At 38.6% G+C, this 17,902-nt stretch overlaps 1 protein-coding gene across 4 annotated transcripts in view; it reads right to left on the bottom strand.

Annotated features, from left to right (window-relative positions):
* ASPG (asparaginase) overlaps window positions 1–17,902 on the bottom strand; it is a 44,967-nt gene that overhangs the window by 7,200 nt on the left and 19,865 nt on the right. For 3 of the 4 annotated variants that reach the window (XM_052693849.1, XM_052693847.1, XM_052693848.1), the window contains exons 7-13: window positions 16,025–16,137; window positions 14,368–14,553; window positions 11,470–11,583; window positions 8,468–8,587; window positions 7,308–7,403; window positions 6,277–6,440; window positions 1,188–1,274 (exon numbers count right to left, since the gene is read on the bottom strand). In XM_052693849.1, the coding sequence (XP_052549809.1) occupies window positions 1,188–1,274; window positions 6,277–6,440; window positions 7,308–7,403; window positions 8,468–8,587; window positions 11,470–11,583; window positions 14,368–14,553; window positions 16,025–16,137 (880 nt within the window). Of the gene's footprint in view, window positions 1–1,181; window positions 1,275–5,833; window positions 5,990–6,276; window positions 6,441–7,307; window positions 7,404–8,467; window positions 8,588–11,469; window positions 11,584–14,367; window positions 14,554–16,024; window positions 16,138–17,902 lie in introns of those variants that run through there. The other variant, XR_008209137.1, reaches the window with a different exon arrangement.

The raw sequence follows: 17,902 nt of genomic DNA, 5'->3' as shown, positions 1-17,902 counted from the left end.
ACAATAATACATACTTACCCAGACCTTATAGATTTGAGGATGATGTGCAGTCCTCAAATTGAGACTTGCCCCGCCCTGATACAGAGGCTTGTATTGAGGGATGTTTTTGTTGTTGTTTGTATTTCAGAGGAGAAGAAGAAATGAAGTAAAAACAACCAATAATGTTAGGAAATTAATAAAAGCCTTCTCACAATTTTGAACTCAAAACCTTGAAGGGAAAACACAAAATCTGGTATCAATTTCTTTTTGAAATATGTATGGATATTATATATATGCATATATGTATGAAATATATACATATATACATATATGTATGAAATATTATGGATCCAATTTGAGGGAGGGAAGATTTAGGTTGGATGTTAGGGGGAAGTTCTTCACAAGGAGAGTAGTTAGGCCCTGGAACGGGCTGCCCAGGGAGGTTGTGGATGCCCCATCCTTGGACGTGTTCAAGGCCAGGTTGGACGGGGTCCTGGGCAACCTGATCTGAATGTGTACGTTTGGTGGCCCTGCTAGGCAGGGGGGTTGGAACTACATGATCCTTGAGGTCCCTTCCAACCCAGGTGATTCTGTGATTCTGTGATATGTACCCTTAGCATTAAAGCACATAGATATATTAACAGCAACTGTATGTAAAACCTGCAACTGTACTGCTGTAATATAAGATTATATTCGCTTAAAATTAAATACAGAGGTGGTGAGCACTTGCTGTTCTGGAGTGAAATGCATTTGAAATGCATTTGACCTACATATTTTGAGAAAGACACTTGTTAAAGCCGCTCCCATCAAGCAACAACAGGATTTTATTTTAATAAAAACTATGCACTATGGGCAACTCTGTTTTCAAATAGAGATGCTATTCAAAAATCTATTTCCTTCTCACTGTTTGAGATTGACATTGCCTGCAAAAAACTGTGTGCTGTCTTCTCGGTCACTTATCCTGACAATATTTCTTTACTTTGGAGCCCTCTTGACTTATTGGTGTTGCAGTACAGAGTTGATAATAAATTTCATCACTCTCTTGTTTCTTCATTATTAGTTTCGCACAGGAGGAGTCACATGTCATGTGCCAGGGACACAGGGAATAACTTCCTTGAAAGCTGTTCTCCATTCTGAGAGTCTCCTCTGGAAAATGCTTCCCTTCCATCTCAATTTTAGGGCCCCACCTTCTCTAAAATCACATTTACCTGCAAAGTATTGTTCCAATGTTCTCCAAGTCATGGCTTGAAAGATGCGCTCCTGTTTCTCGTAATAAATTGATCACCTGTATGTGCCTTTAAGAAAAAAAAAAAAACAGAAAAGAAAAAGAAACAATCACAGATTTTGAGAAATTTCTGAAACAAATTTCCTTCCCTTTTCCACAGAAACTCTGCCAAGCTATGGACAAGGCCAGCCTCTAAGATACTGTCCTGGGTAGAAAATAACATGACAGATAAAAAAAAAATCACAAAATACATTTTCACAAGTGGCCTAATGGAAGGTTTGGAACTTGGTTCCAAAGGGAGGTGACTGTGCTCCTCTGCCAAACAAATAATCTGGGTCACAAACCTAAAAGCATACTGTTTTCTCCCGAAAGGGCAAGATGGCATCAGCAGATCAGATTTCCTATTTCCTCTTTCAAATAAATTACTAGACCATACTTAGAGAATTAGAGTGTTGAAGAAAAGACTTGAAGTTTCTCAAGCTACTGCCAAAACTCATCTGTATTAATTCAAAATAACAAGTAAGTTCACTTATTTGTGCTACATCACTTGCATTTTCTTGGAGGTAGCCACAGGCCTTCCCATTTTAGAACTGGACTAAACTGCTTACTTAATTCCACTGCTTCTCTTCAAGAAACTGCATCTTGAATGAGAAGTTACTTTAACATTATCCAGATTAAGTCTGTGTAATCTTATATATTCCATGTAAGGTCTATCCTTATAAATTAAAAACCAAACACTGTAGTGGCAATGTGGGAATCATTTTGCTTTTCCAAACATGAGTTATTTGCCCTATCAGATGTATTTTTTCAAAATGTACTTAATTTCAATATATATACATATATATGTCATGGCAGGCAAAGCATTGCTATAACAGCAAGCACCACAAGTTGTTTATCCGAAATATTTTCTCAGGAAGGTCCCTTATAACACAGCTTGTCACCCACAGGCATCCCCTTGAGAAAGTAAATAATGACACTGCATCCTATTTTTCAGCCTGCAGAGGAGAATGAATTCTACATTTATGAATTCTTAGACCAGTAATTAGCTGAAAAGTGTTAAATTTGGTACTGTGACTATGAAGAGCAAGAAAGCATAGACCACCACTCACATTCCCATCACTCAATGTGAGAACTATGTGGGGCTAAGCTGTGCAGCAGCTTGTTCCTATTTGCGTTCAAATGGCATCTATATTCTCAAAAAACTTAAGCCCTATCCAGCTCTATCACTTCTTATATTTACCCACAAGAGTGTTATTCAGACTTCGAGAGGCTGGCAGTGCATTTGCTGATATGTCTTATGCACAAGAGAGGTATTTGTCTTCAGACGTTGTTTCTGCTCTTCTATGGCTTTGCTAAAGCCTCAGAAGGACCAGCGGTTTAACTGATGTCATGAGCAATAAAATTCCTGGCAATGGTTCAAATGCGACTCCCTTTCTAACATGACAGCACACAACCAAGAGCAGTGCAACTGCTGGATAATTAAAGTATAAGTTTAGAGAAAAGACCAATGTCTCCATGTTAACCTGCAGCGCAGAGCTGCTTGTCCAGTCCAGCTTCATCTACTAAGCAAAACCATGAGCACGCGCGGTGCCTGCGAGCTGCTCCTGTCTGCCTTTCCTTAGCTCCCTCTATTACCTAACCATGGCTCTGGCTCAGACACAGCCCATACAAACAGTGCTATTTCATGTTACTGAAATTAGCTTTTTGATACTGCCACTGACATTTATTTGCTCTCGAATGGAAAATATAACAGACCAGAAGTGTTTCTAGTGTCTCCCCTGCTCTGATTCTATTACTAATGATAACACTGAAGGTTAAAAAAACATATATGATAATAACAATAAAAAAAAAAGTAAACTAGTATTTTAATGACTGAAGAGCAAAATAAAGGGTTTAGTGTGGTCTTCAAATATCCATTCCCATGCTCAAAATTTAAGATCCAGATAAAGACACCAGAACTTCTGGCTCTGACTTTGCAGCCACCACGAAGCTGCACCGTACGTATCATCCTAGGCTTTGACTTGGCAGACACTTACAGAAGGGAATCGACTTCAAAAGGCATGAATCACACATGTGAAACAAACACACATGTAAGAGTTTGCAAGGTTGGGGCCCTAGGGTATACACCTTCCACCAGCTCTCTTTAAAGAAATGCAGGTGTAATGTATATCCAAACTTGACAGGCTTCATTCTTTTTAATGCTTGCTTCCCTAGCAACTGCAATGGTTATGGCAGGATGAGCTTAGTTTCACTTCTTCAGTTTTCTACAGAGTATCAGTGGGAATTTTATGCTCTAGGATTGTAAGGACAAACTTCAGAATACTTTTCTAAACTTCAGTGTTTAAACTCTCGCTCTGCCTTCCATTTCCTGAAGTAATGTAAATGGAACCTTGCAAAATATCAAGTATTTAAATTTTTATTTACGTGGGAGGTAATTTTACTGCCTCTAATCTGACAGCAGCACACCAGAAACTCCCTGTTTTCAACCTCTTACCACTGTGCTATAAGTAAAGGGAAGTGCTTTTACTACATAAAATATACAGTTTTTATTCAAGACATTTTCCTGCTTAGAAAAGTTTCTGTTATTAAGAAAATATTATTCTATTGTTTTGAAAATGAATTATCCCTGGAGGGTACTCTAAGAAGTTAAAAGAACGCTACTAATTTTGATATGTCAAGCAACTGGCCTAAATTAACAGTGGTCTGTTTAACTTCATGCATAAAGTGAATGAGACTACATGTAAATTGCAGTTACAAATGAAAAAGCGGAAATGCAGTACTTCATTTCTCATTTAGAACTGGACTCCACATTTTACCATCTACAGAAATAAAGAGTCACGTAGAGTAAAAAAAACCCAAAACAACAACAAACAAACTTAAGAGACTACCATTGATATAGATCAAATTGCTGATCTATAAGTGTCAGGACTATGTTAGGATGCTTTTAAGAAGAGACATAACTCCTGATCATCTTTACACGTTATGAAATGGAAAAGGAAAATCAGTCATCATTACACAGATTTACATGCTAGGTCAAAAGGCAAGCTGCTGAACAATGTGACATAGAAAACTGAAGGAAAGCTGCTTTTAAGATGAGCGGATTCTGTACTGCAATTATATTCCAATTAAGCAAATATTAATTCTCAGAAAATGGGATTAAGCTGATGCAATATTCAGTAAAATTGAGAAAGTTACAATATGAAACATTATAAAGCACTGACTGCTCATTAAAGTTGGTTTTCCCCCTTCCCTTTCTGCACACAGTACATTGCATCAGGATAATCTTCACTTTCAGCACGCAACCATTTAATAAACAGAATTTAAATATTTCTGTAGCTCAAATCTTTTTAGTGGGTATCTAATTACACACACATAAAGCTGTCTGATCTTTGCCCATCTTCTTGCAGGCTTATCAGAGCGAAACGCAGTGTGAGTACACAGGAGATCATAAACACAAAATTATGAAATTACTTCCAAGTCAACTCTTCCTCTCATTACAGCAGTTGAAACAAAAAGAGAAACTGAAAATGGTTATGGTTCAGTTTCCTTTTACAGTTCCCAATATCAAAATGTGTGTGCAGTTTTAAAGAGCTTAAGAGTCATAGCAGGAGTCTTAATATAGGAGTGGCAATGCTAAAGAATCCAAACAACAAGCTCATGTGAAATTCCTCAGGCGGTAGTTGGGTGCGGTAAAAAAAAAAAGTAGGTGCCTGATTTGCAGGAACATCTAATGGTATCTAACGTTTTAGCATTTTCTCACATTGGACTAGAGCCACTTCTATTCAGCTATGAGGTTATTTGTTTGATTTGCTGTTGGGCTTGTTTTCGCTTTAAGACTTCAAGGGTTTGCCACTGAAGAGCTCATATATTCATAAGACTAAGCAACAACTTATGAATCCATAGGGGATCATGCAGCAGGTATGGCAGTAGCACAGTGGGGCCAAACAGGACTTAAAATCTCAAGTTAACATGGCCTGTTGAGTTTTCTTGCATCTGGTGGTTGAGACAGGCAAAAAAGTTACTTCTGTAGCCAATGCAAAAACATGGCTGTTAGACCTGCCAGGGAGCAGTCTCCAGCCTGAAAGACCAGGTGAACTTGTCAACGTGAGAAAGCTGTAGGAATATCTGGGGACAGACACCCATGAAGACCATTACAGTTCTACCACTCCAAGCTCCTTTATGTAAAATAGCTTCTCTCCTGCCATCATACAGACTGAATATGAGATAAGGAGCTGAAAGTGGATCAAAGAAACAAGAGATTAGGGCATGCAGCTTCTAACACGTTGGAAGACCAGTGGCTCTATGACTCCCCAGGCTATAAAAAACAACTATTTTAAAATTAAATGTCTCCTAAATGATAACTTTTACACACTATGTCATGGCCGTCCCTTAAGAGCATGCAACATGGAAAAGACCAGTACATCACTTGTCCATGACTATCATTCAAGAACTACTGACATTCAGAACAACAGGAAGAGGAAATCCACAAAGCAGGCAGAGCCACACAGACATCTCATATTATTACGAGTGGGTGGAAGAGAGAAAAAAACATATATAACAAAAAAGTCACCCAGCAAGAGACTCAAGCAAGCATAGGTGAAAAGGAAAGACTAAAACATGACAACCTACCAGTATATTTTGTGCCAATTGAAACAGTCTGGTCTTGATGAGAAAGGGGAGGGCAGAAAAAAAACAAACTGCCCAGGGTCCTGCGTTCGCACTTCTGACAGTCAAAATGAGTTTGGCTCTGTTTTATAAAGAAGCCTCATAGCAGAAAGTGGAGACCTGAAATTACGGACAAAGCCTTGGCAAGAAGGCAGCAATAAGTCACCTTATGCTAAAATTCCACATGCGTACAAAGTTTTTTGCTTTAATTTTCTGTCATTTCAAAAATAGTTTTAATTTAGGCTAGTCACATCCTTTGAAACAAAGCTGTTTTGTGTTATTTTCACTGCTGTCGTTTACACATGATCGCTGAGACAACACAAGGCCAAAAAAATAGGGATGGACTTTAACATTCAAATTGATGTAATGTTTATAAGCTTAACACAAAGTGGTATAGAAATTGTTACCTGAACTTGATCGCATTCATCAGTGGGGTAGATCCATATCTGTCTCTAGCGTAAACAGTTGCACCAGATGTTAACAAATACTCAACTAATGGTAAATGCCCTTCAGAGGCTGCAATATGAAGTGGAGTTCGGCCATCATAGTCTTCACAGCTTAGGTTTCCACCCTACAAAAGGACAGGTCTTTCACATGCTAAAAAGGCAGTGGCTGCACATTAAATTGTTGGTACAGCAAACCATGACAAGCTGTACCGCCAAAATATTAAGCTTACAAGTTTATCTCATAGTGATATTTCTAGCACCAGTACAGGTATTTATTTCACTCTCCTTTTCTCATTCCAGCCCCCTCAGATAGGCTTTTTGCTGCTCTACGTCACACAGCAGCTTTGTGCATAGAGTCTCCTAATTTGGTCTACATTTATTGTTATTTTCAAGATACATTTATCCTTTTTCTAGACCCATTATCAAAGCCTCTAGACTAGAGTTAGAACAAGGAAAATTAAAAGAAAGAGGTGTAGAAAATGATACAGGGTAATAGGTATTTCTTTTTTCAAGTATAATCCAAGCTAGAGCTATGGGGAGAGCCAAAATCCTGATTTAACACTGCACTGCATTTCACTTAAATATAATTTCCAAGTTCTTTTTTTTTTTTTTTTTTTTAAATCACGACAGATTTACATCCAAAAGCTGGATACTATGAATATGCATAAAGAGAGTTAAATGAAAGAAGGCAGCACAAATCATTTTAAAGTGTTCCAAAGTTAGCAGATAAGAACTTGCATATTAATCTACCTGTATTTTTGCAGTTCAAAAGAAAATGAAAGCAGCTGAGAACCAGATAGAGGAAAGAACACACCAGTTTTGAAGGCAAAGTCTGAAGTGCCTAGAAACTAGTTCTATTAGTCAAAGCACCTTGATTTTAAGACCTATATCGTTGCTTCCCAGAGAGCATTAGCTTCCTCCTATCATGTACAATATTCCTATATTCAAGCTCTACTTGAATACTTATTCACAAACTGTGAATTTCACATTACCATTTCTGCTATGGCTCTCAGTGCGTCTATGTCACCCAGTTTAGCTGCAGCACAAGCCAAAGGTGGAATTAATGCATCTCTTACAGCTTCTAACTCCTGAGAAACAAATAAAAGCAAACATTTAATATCAGTCTCGCCTGTAATGTGATTAAAATCTAAGTCATAAAAACTCTGCCCTTACACTTTCATGTAAAGTTTTCAAATTAGTCATCTGGATATTTTAAAATGGTAGCATTTTGTTCTTGGAAGGAAAGAAGTCTCATGTTTACTTTACATTTTGTATCTCTCCCATCCATGATTTATATTCCTCCCTAGCAACACTACAATTACCTGGTATCTATATATACCATTTAAAGTGCACATACTAATTACCATCTCTGCCCTGCCACAGTTACACATCAGTACAGTAAGAGAAACAGGGTTGGTAGGAGTTAGAGGAGATCATTATCATTTATTCTCGTCAAGAATGAATCAACTTTAGTCATGTGAGTCCTCAGATATTTGTGTAATCTGTACTTCCAAACCTCCCATTTCTCATACTAAAGAACTAAATAAATTCAGTATTTGTATAGCTATTAAAAATCTCATCTTCCCTCAAAACATGTCAAGAGGAAAGCAAACGCTTGTATCTAAGAACCAGTACTATAGTTTCTGATTTTCCAATTGAGACTAATATTAAAAACCACAAATTATACTTGTGTAACGCTTCCTCAGTATCATCCTTCTATGACTGCATGCACAATTAAGTTGTTATACCCCTTATTATTTGGCTTGCTCCAAACTGTCAATACATTTGACCACAAAAACACACAGCACTTTTTCATATCATTGATACCCTGAATTACAGCAACTGTCTGAGGCTTGTTATTGTAGCCAGGCAGCCAAGAAAATAAAGTCAAGATGGGGCTACAAAGAAAGAAAAAAAAAAAAAAACAACTAACAAAACAGCAAATTTAATGTGTTTTTAATTAAAACCATTTTAATGCCCTGCTTGTCATTGTGTCCTTTCTCTCCACCCCAGCTGGTTAGCTGGGGCACTTGGTACTGAAAAAATAATCTAAAAGTTTCAGTGTTCCATTTTTCTTTCAGCTGTAAACTAGGTTCATTTAACTGAGTTTATAGATTTACATGAGTTTGGGTTTAAATATTTAAAGATATACCTCCTTGCAGCTGATACTTAGAGATCTGGCAATCACTTGAATAAACTTGCTATCTCTGAGAGAGATCTTGGCTCCTGTGGGTACAACAGTCATTTCTCCTCTTAGATTCTCACTCAGCATCTGAAAAGCAAGCAATCAAATCCTTTGTTAGCAAAGGAAAATATGGTAGTAGTCTAATAAAATAACCTTAGGATCAACTAAGAAGATTGTTTGGAGGAATTATGGAAAGTAATTGAACGCAGACAGAAGATTAAATAAATTGTTACTGTCCCATGAAGATTGCAAGTTTAAAAAGAGCGGGGGGGGGGGGGGAAGGGAAGGGACAGGCAAATAAAACTTTCTTCCAAAGCAAAAAACCAAACTAAGCACATAGCAAAACACCTCAGTTTTTAGAATATGCAGACAGAAGTTCCCTAATGGAGTATGCTACTTAAAACACAAAGATATTGAGTAATTAGCAGAGCAAGGCGGAAGACCAGAATATTTTGAAATATTGCCTTTTGCCAGCATTGCCAACACCCGGTACTCCTACACAGACTACGCTTAGGCCTCAAAACAAAGCCCAGTGCTGCCTGTGGAAGTCATCTATTCCAACTGATTTTCAAACAGCTCCAGTAGCCCCGATTTTGTTAACATTTTTGGCCATAGAACCAGTTTTCAATGCAGAGCTTCTGTCATAGTGCTCATTACTTAATCACAAAGCAGGTGTGAATAGTATGCAGTGTGAGAGCATCTGATGCAAGCAGGAAAAAACAAGAGACAACAAAAATGGACAGCCAAATCACGTGTAGAAATTGCTGGAACATGACAATAAAGAAACTAAAATGCTGTGAAAAGCAGGCTCTATGAAATCTGGAGAACAAGGAGAGAAGCCATTCACAATTTTACATATTGGCACCCTTTCACTACGGGCTGCTGATGCAGCTACAAAGCACGTAGTCGCTTCAATTAGAATTTTAAAAAGCAGGATTGTGAAAGTTTGCAAAAACAGATGTGATGTTGGAAGGAGGAATGCCCCAGGTTCACTTATGTCTAGGCATGCCCTTTATTACAAAAAAAGCTCCCAAGCGCTGACAACACTATAGCTGTCTGCTGGAAGAGTCCCATGTACATGTAACTCGCTCGGATGATACCAATTGCTTTGGCACACTTTTAGAGTTTGACAGGTTGAGATCATTACTTTGCACAAGTAACCCTAGCAATTGGCACCGATGCTAAAAGCATCCAATGCAAAAATCCTGTGTGCCTTACTCAGACCTACCAGCTGTGCAGCCATTTGCATGTATCTAGGGGCACATTCCTTGTTTCTTCATGTTGAAAGAGAATCCTAAAATAACCACTCCAGCTTCAGGAGAGCTTCTGTCTCTTGGGAGACCATTGTTTGGGGATATGCTTAGCTGAGGATATTGCCACAGACAACATATTTCCAGGCTTTCTTCTTCTCCTGATCTCTACCACTCATTCCTGCCCAGGCAATGTAGCATGTTGCTCCCTTAGTTGTGCCAACACAACTGTTTGTGAGTCTGTACAGTGAGACAAATGAGGAAAACGGTCCTGCTTAACTCAGAGAAACTGCAAAAGTTATTTATTTTTCAAGTCGTGTAAGGGAGCTGGCAGCACTACCTCATAACACCATGTAACACGTTACAGATGATGCAGGAATACCATGCGCCAGTGGTACCTAAAACGTAGTGTCACCAAGTCCTCACCTGAATAATTCAGCTATCTCGCCTTGGCAAACTGGATCTCAAATTAAGTTTTAACCCATACACCTAGGCAGGATGTCAGCCGGAAAGTTTCTCCGGTTCCAGGTCAAATGATCCTCTGTGCAAGAAGATTAAAGTCTGCATTAAGAAAGAGGCTAGTATACGTGTATTCCAGGGGTCAGTGAGTCTACCAGGGGGGCATCAGTAAAGAGCCTGAGTTTCTGAAGTGTATATACACAAACACATGCAGTACCACAACTTGCAACGTCATGCTGCCTGCTTAGCATGTTGTTGCACAGAGTATGTTCTTGCCATCCTCAGTGAAAAAAAACCACAGCCTCTCCTCCTCTCATTTTTCAGAGTAAGGACTTCAGCAAACAACACAAAGCTCTGAAACTGAAAGTATTTCCAAGTACAGTTCGTGGTACTTCCAGTCACCCACTTATGGTCACAGGTACCCTAACATGCTTGTCTCAGAGTTCCTACTGAGCATGAAATCAAGGTCAAATTTCTTTCAATTTTAGTTAAAAAAAAAACCAAACCACGAATATCATTAGATATACACGTGCACTCAGTGCTGAAGACAAGAGAGTGACTCACTGTGATGTCATCTCCCAAAGTGTCATGATTTTGGTTTCACTGCATGCAGGCACAGAAACACATGCATTCCTGTAGTCTGCTGCTCCCCCACCTAATTCACAGCTCTGTGTTCCTTGTATACAGGAACTTTATCATTTAGAGGAAAACGCCATAATTAAACAACGATGGACAGAAAGAGCTATGTTAAAGGGGCTAAGATTTTTAAATACATTATGATTGGTTCTTAAAATAATCCTCTACTTTGGATGTATTTATAAAATGCATCCCTAAAGCTCACAGAAGTAGTACTGTAAAGGAAGAGGTTGTACATACCATTCATTTTTAAAAGTAGCTTTACCACTAATATCAACGACACGATCTTTGCTGACATCAGGAGAGTTAGGATTCTGCCTCCCTTATTAATTTCCACACATATTCTTTTGTATGGAAATCTCTAACGCAGACTACTGCATTTTTATGGCTTGGTCATAGCCTTCAACTGATTTATGCAGATAATTCTTTTCTTCCCCAATCTACATACATTTCTTTGCCTAAGAGTATTTTCTATAAGAAAAAAACCAACATGATGTTCACATAATGGCTCTGGAACCAACTGTTTTTAAATGGAAGGGAGAATCTCAAAGCATACAGCTGAGCAGAAGTTAGCACAGTAGATGAGAAAGTTAAAGCCTTTCAAGGTCACACTGAAATATTTACCTGTCTCTTCTCCTCCCAGCTAAGCTCACTCTTGCTGAGCGCGTATGACAGTTTAGTTAAGGCTGCTTCTGGTGTCATATCACACCCAGGAATTACTCCAACATCAGCGAGAGTCTGAAGGAAAAGAAATAATGGCTCCAATTAGCATAGCATGCAGAAATATCAGTGTGTACAGAAGACGGACATGAATGTGCAGCAATACAGAATGCAGCATGCAGCCGTGCCTCCGCACTTTTACTCCTACTGCCACTGTAATTTCTGTAATCTTAGCTATCAAATACTGGGCAAGTACTAGAGCCAGCTGAATAAAGCTGGCTTATACTTTACGTTCCTTTTCACACAGCAACACTGAAGAATTCAGCCTTGCCACGGTCACTGACTGTGCTCAGGGGGAAAGGTCACTGCTTTGCATCAGCTATCCGCAGAGTTGTCAGATTACTTTTACTAAAAAGCTGCAGTTACTCCATTTTAACCCAGTGGCGTTGTGAACACTGCCAAGTAGGCTGCTCTTACTCCGACATATTTACCGTTCTTTTATGGGGCATATCTTTGGATGAGTTCCAGCATTACAGTGCGCTCACAGCAGGAGTGCTTTCATATCCTTTCAGGCTGCACGAGCATTGTGTGATTTAGAACATGCAACTAAAATGTGTAATCTACGCAGTTGTGATGAGAACAACTGAAAAAGATGGCCCAACATTTTAAACTTATCTTGCTGGTAGTTAATAAAAGCACACCAGCGACTGAACCAGAGTAAGAAGCTCAAGCATCTTTACTGTGGTTAGCAAGCTTCATAAGTATATAAGAGATAAAGAAGATTTCTGATCCCATCAGTAAATTGTACATGGGCAAACATTCAGGTTTCTATAAACTATAGGCCATTAGCTTTGCCATTACATGATGCCTCACAGCTAAACATCTTGCAGTAGCTTCTTTACACTGATCTACTTTTAAGTGCCTTGTGTATAAACTTCATCTTTGGAACTTGTGACTTAACTAATATTTCAGAGACTTGATCAGCATATTAACATCTCTGAGAGCCCCAGACCAATATGAAAGTCATATGGAAAAAAACAAATATAAAGAAGATGAGAAATACTCTCTGTTCTGGAGAGCTAACTGAATAACAGTTAGTGCTTTTTCAGTAGGCTTAGGAAGGAGGATGAAGGGATTTCCCAGCTTTCTTCCTATACCTTAAGTCTCCTCAATTATAAGTTTCTGCTTTGCAGATGGTTCAGAAGCCAGGCATTCAGTTCATTAAATAAAACCAACGACTCAGCTTACACACTAGATGAGTAAAAAAGAGCCTAGCCACATGCAAAGACCTGTGAAAGGTTATATTTAAAGAAAAAAATATATGTATTATTGTTCGTTTCCAGCATTCACCCACGATACTTCCTCCAGTAAACAGTTTCTCATGAAAAAGAAAAGGCAATGAAAAAAGTAAGCACTAAGTAATTCTGTAGGATTTGGCTTGCTCAGCAGCATTTCGAAAGATGACAAGAAAACAGGACAGCCTCCATCAATGGGTGCTGAAGCAACGTATTAAATGTTCAGTGTAATAGATGGATACCAGAAGTGAATACATTTCTGCATGGCCCTACATGTTTGGTAAGACAAATGCTAGTGACATGAGTAGAACCTTCAATTAAACAAACAAACAGTCAGGATTAGAACGTAAAAAGCCTGGCACGGAGCGACATGGTTAGCGGGCATGGTGGGACTATATGATCTCTGTGGTCTTTTCCAACCTTAATGATTCTATCATAGTTGCTACAAAGCATGAGATCTCTCCTAAAGTTGATACTTTCAAAACGTTCCCCCTTAACTTAGCTAAAATTCTACTAACACCCAAAGAACTGCTCATATCACAGTATATGAAGTTAGAATACCAAAAAGGTGAAAATAAAAACCCCTGACAATTGCTTTTCTTTCTGCTCAAAACAGACTTTATTCTTAAAGCAAATATAACCTAGAGCTGTGCCAAAACCAATGTTAAAATAGGCAGGTTTCAACATCAGTTCAGAGGACCTAGGTTTGCCTTACAGTCATGTCAAGAGCGACCAATGATGAGAGTAGTCAGTGGATACGCTCTGCTGGACAGGTGACTACTACCAACTAAAACAGGTGCCTAAAACAGGGCCGTGCATCACCCTACAGCAGTGCCTCCTGGATACATAATGGCTGGCTGTTATAAAGGCCAGCCAAACCAGCTTCCTTCACACCACCATATGTATCACATACTCTCATAGAATTTTGAGCTCTTATTAATCTCAGTGATGTCATATCTTAACACACAATTAAGAAACTCACTAGAAAATGTCCTGAATAGTAAGAGCATCGACAGCTTAAATACAACTGATTTCCACTCTGCAAGGCATATGCTTCCTTACACATTGTTCCCCTTCCCGCTGAATGCAGTTGCACTTCCAGTCAAATAAACACTGATTATTTAGAATACTGCTTGGATTTGCATGCTTTCCTGCTGTTCTTACATTGTGACTAAGTAATCACAGGCCTATCAAGTATTACTCTATTTGATCATCTGATCCACAAGCTAGATTCTAGCTCAGGGAATGCCCTGGGGACAGACACTAATAATCTAATGTAAGGTACCCTGGAGTGCTGCTCATGACAGGAGAAAGTAGTCAGTGATTTGGGATTTGAGGTGAATACGTAGACCATTCAGGCTGAGAGTAACAGGACTGTGTTCTTAGATATATATTTACACGCTTACAGCTTAATATTTTTCTAATATGGTTATATTACGAGCAGCATCTTCACAGTGTAACAAATCTGGCTTCATACATCGGTGCTACTTGACGCATAAATCACGATTATATCAGCAAAATGTCTTTTACACAGAAGTAGAATCTGAAATCATTGCACAACCCTCACCTGCCCTGTTGCATAGACTGTTTTAACAGACCCTCGCAAGCACTGGGTACAGTTTAGAATCACTACTTTTCGTTCAGTTGCTCTCTTAAGTTCTTCTAGCAAGTCTTCTCTGCTATTCGGGGCATTGCCACTTCCATAAGTTTCAAGTACAATGCCTTCGATTGGAGGCTGGAGAAATGCTTTCACCTGTTTAAAAACAAGACAGCAAAGAGAGATGAAAGCTGTGTTTACATCACATTAAGATTTTCTTATATGGCAGTTATAAAAAGTAGGCTTTTCCTGGTACAGTCTTATAGGCTCTCATGCCTAAGTCTTCTCATGCCCTTCTGTACTCCTCGTTTGCAGTAACAAGGACTGAAGAAAAACGTTAAAAAAATGTGCATTCCAAATTCTTATTTTCCTTTCAAATTCCTACAGGGATAGATTTTAAAATAAACTATTTTCCACGATTGTGACCTCAGTGTGAGAAAGGATGCTATTGTTTAAGGGCCATTAACGGGCTATAATGTTGCACCACGGTGGAACAAAAGGGTAGATTTACACTTACAAAATAAAAACAGAATTATTTCAATCTAGAACTCCCACCACTGCCCAGATTTTTCATTTTAGCAAAGTTCTGCAAACGAATACATGCCTAAGAGAAGGAGTATCTCACCTTTCAGGAAAGAACACTCTACTGAGGCATGGAGGTTTTGTTTTGTTTTGTTTTTAACTCAAAAAGCAATTGATTTAATGCAGGTTCAAAATCTTTCTGGGACTGCTGTTAACATGATAGCTATTGTGCCTCGTTCTAAGAAAACGCCTTGCTAATTTTTGTTCCTAGAAAAATATATTTTATACAATCTAAACGTTTCCTCGCTGATCACATATGCTAAACACAATACACTGTAAGTCCCTGTGAGACTAGCTATTCAGTTGGAGTTTTATTGCAAATATACCACCTCTCTGCCTTTCCATCTGTTCATATTCACCTAAAAAGAATGGTAATATAACTGAGGAGTGCTTCTTAAACTACTGGATTCAATTTAAATTGGCAACACTCATGAAAGACCCATCAATTTAATGGAAGTGGTACTAAACAAAAATTTAAAGACAAATTCACCTAAACCCATAGTTCTGTAAAACAATTTTTAAAGGCTCAGAGCAGGAAAATCCTACTCCTCATCTTGAGCTCTGTATGAGTGCTGAGAATCATGCTAACCACCAGTATGAGATGAAATGAACCTTGAAAAGCAAGCATGAGCTGTGGAAGAAATCACACTCACCTCCACAATCATGTATTCTTTGGCAAGGTATGTATTAGTGTGCCCTAATATGCAGCAAGAAACATTTCCACCATCACTGAAGCTTATGCTTCTCCAGAAAAGCACACTTCATCTATTTATTTATAAGCCCTTATAAGAAATTAATTTTAAGTTTCAGAGCCCAGAAAGTTTAGATAAAAGAAACTCTGAAAGGTTTTACTAATAGACTGTAGGTCATGAAAATAGTCTTTGAATGCTCTGATGTTACAGAAAATGTTTATCAGAAAACAGATTATTTCCCTTCCTTCTAAAACCCAACCACTGCTACAACAGCGTAGCATCCCCACTTAGCTTACTAATCAAGTATTTGAGCATCATTTCATCCACTTCCAAACCTCCGTGGTGGCACTCACAGCAGCAGCAGTTATTCCTGGGAATATTCGCAGAAGCGCCACGTTCCTGTTCATATTGGTATGAACTCGGAATTTCTTTTTGGTATTGGCTCTCCATACTGTTTCCCAGTTTACTGCAAAAGAGAAGTGGCCTTTTCAGTATAATACTGAAGACATAACATTAAAGTACATTTGTAGCACCTCATACTTACAGCGGTATCTTCAAAACTATTTCTTATATAGGGGACTCATGAAAGACAATATATTTTTTTAGAAGAGGAAATGAAGAGTCATTTAAGACAGCAGCCTTAGCAGCTGATCTAACACGCTTTACCTATTACATGCCACAAGATGTGTCTTTAAGGCCATTTGCAGGTCAAACTCAACTGTGTTATATTTTAGCTTTAACTCCAAAATAGTGTAGACTCTGAGATAAATCAGTATTACTTGTCAATATTTCTAAGTTAGTGCCCTTCAAGGAGATATTTAAGTACACTTGTTTAAATTTAATAGCATTTTACAGCTAAGGCTTCCAAAATAGACATTTTAGTTCAATGACCACTCATCCAACTACAATGCCTTCAGAAGAAAAGTCTGCTAGCTGCGAAAACCATTTGAGTACAAGTCCTGTTGGCATCAGCTCCCCAGTTTCAGAGTGGTCAGGAAGTCTCAACTAACTCACTGATATATACTGACTTATCACACATTGATCAGAACCTTACTGTTATATAGCTGGACTGATATCAGCTTGGATTAAAGCTTAGAAAATAGACCTTCATTTTCTCAGACAAGAGATATGAGAAATGCATTTAGTGTTCCTGCTAATCACCTCCTGAGTTTATTATGTAGTTACTAATGATTAAATAAAATAGCAAGGATTCAATTAACTCCGATTACACATTTAGAGCTAGAAGCCAGCTGTTTAACTAATAGTTTGTTTGTGCTGTATTATTAGAAGCCAAGTCATGCATTATTGATTTCAAAATTTTACTACTTCAGTAGTGCAGACGGCTGCTACAAGCCTGCAAAGGAAGTTTAACAAACAGCCAGCAGCACAGTGCATCATGCTTCAGTGGAAGCAGACCCTGCTGAATACCTGTTTCCTTACTGTGATCTAAGCTTTTTAGATTTTGGCAAAATCCCTGAGCAGCAATATAGATAAAAGGCCTGAATGCGTACTGAGCCACGATAAGGGTTACTCAGACTAATTACTGTTAACATCTCTTGCAATCAGCAGACAGCCGTTTGCAAGAGAATTCAAAGCACATTTAGAAGCCTGCACTGAAGCCTACTCTATTGCCCCATCACCAGAGATACTGAAAAGAACACTGTCCTTTCAGCCAGGACAGAAAAACAGCAGTCACCTGTAAGACTTTATGAGCCCTCCTCGAGGTGCCCATTAACAACTACAGCCTCTTTCCTAAAAAAAAACAAAAACAACAAACAAACAAAAAACCCACACAAAAAAGCAATCATACAAAGCAGCTGGCTTGGCATCATGTTTACCCTGCCTTCTGTACTTCAGTACATGTATCACTAATGCTCCGGGAAGGGAGAATAGAAATATAGACAGTTTCCACAGCTCGTTTTTGAGAAGCTGGACAGTACGGTTCTGGAATCGCTTGGCTGGAGCTAGTAGTTGGCCCAGTAACTTTCTGGAATAAGTTAAGACACGTGGAGGAGAAAAATGGGCAAGTGCATAGAATCATAGAATTCTGCCTGAGGTTCATAGAATAGGCTAATCACATTCACTCCTGAGCACTGTGCTTTAAGAAGCAGCCGTTAGCAACAAACTCAGTTGTTTCAACTTTCTAACAATCAGATGGATTATTTAAAAGCAGCTTTCTCTGTAAGAAGGGACAGCAGTAAAACTCCTAATGGTTTCATTATCCCCCATAA

Source organism: Tympanuchus pallidicinctus, unplaced genomic scaffold (assembly GCF_026119805.1).
Source record: "Tympanuchus pallidicinctus isolate F22 unplaced genomic scaffold, pur_lepc_1.0 scaffold3, whole genome shotgun sequence".
NCBI classification, from domain to species: domain Eukaryota; kingdom Metazoa; phylum Chordata; class Aves; order Galliformes; family Phasianidae; genus Tympanuchus; species Tympanuchus pallidicinctus.
Note: the sequence above shows the minus strand (reverse complement) of the source record. Positions and strands in the feature narration are given on the sequence as shown.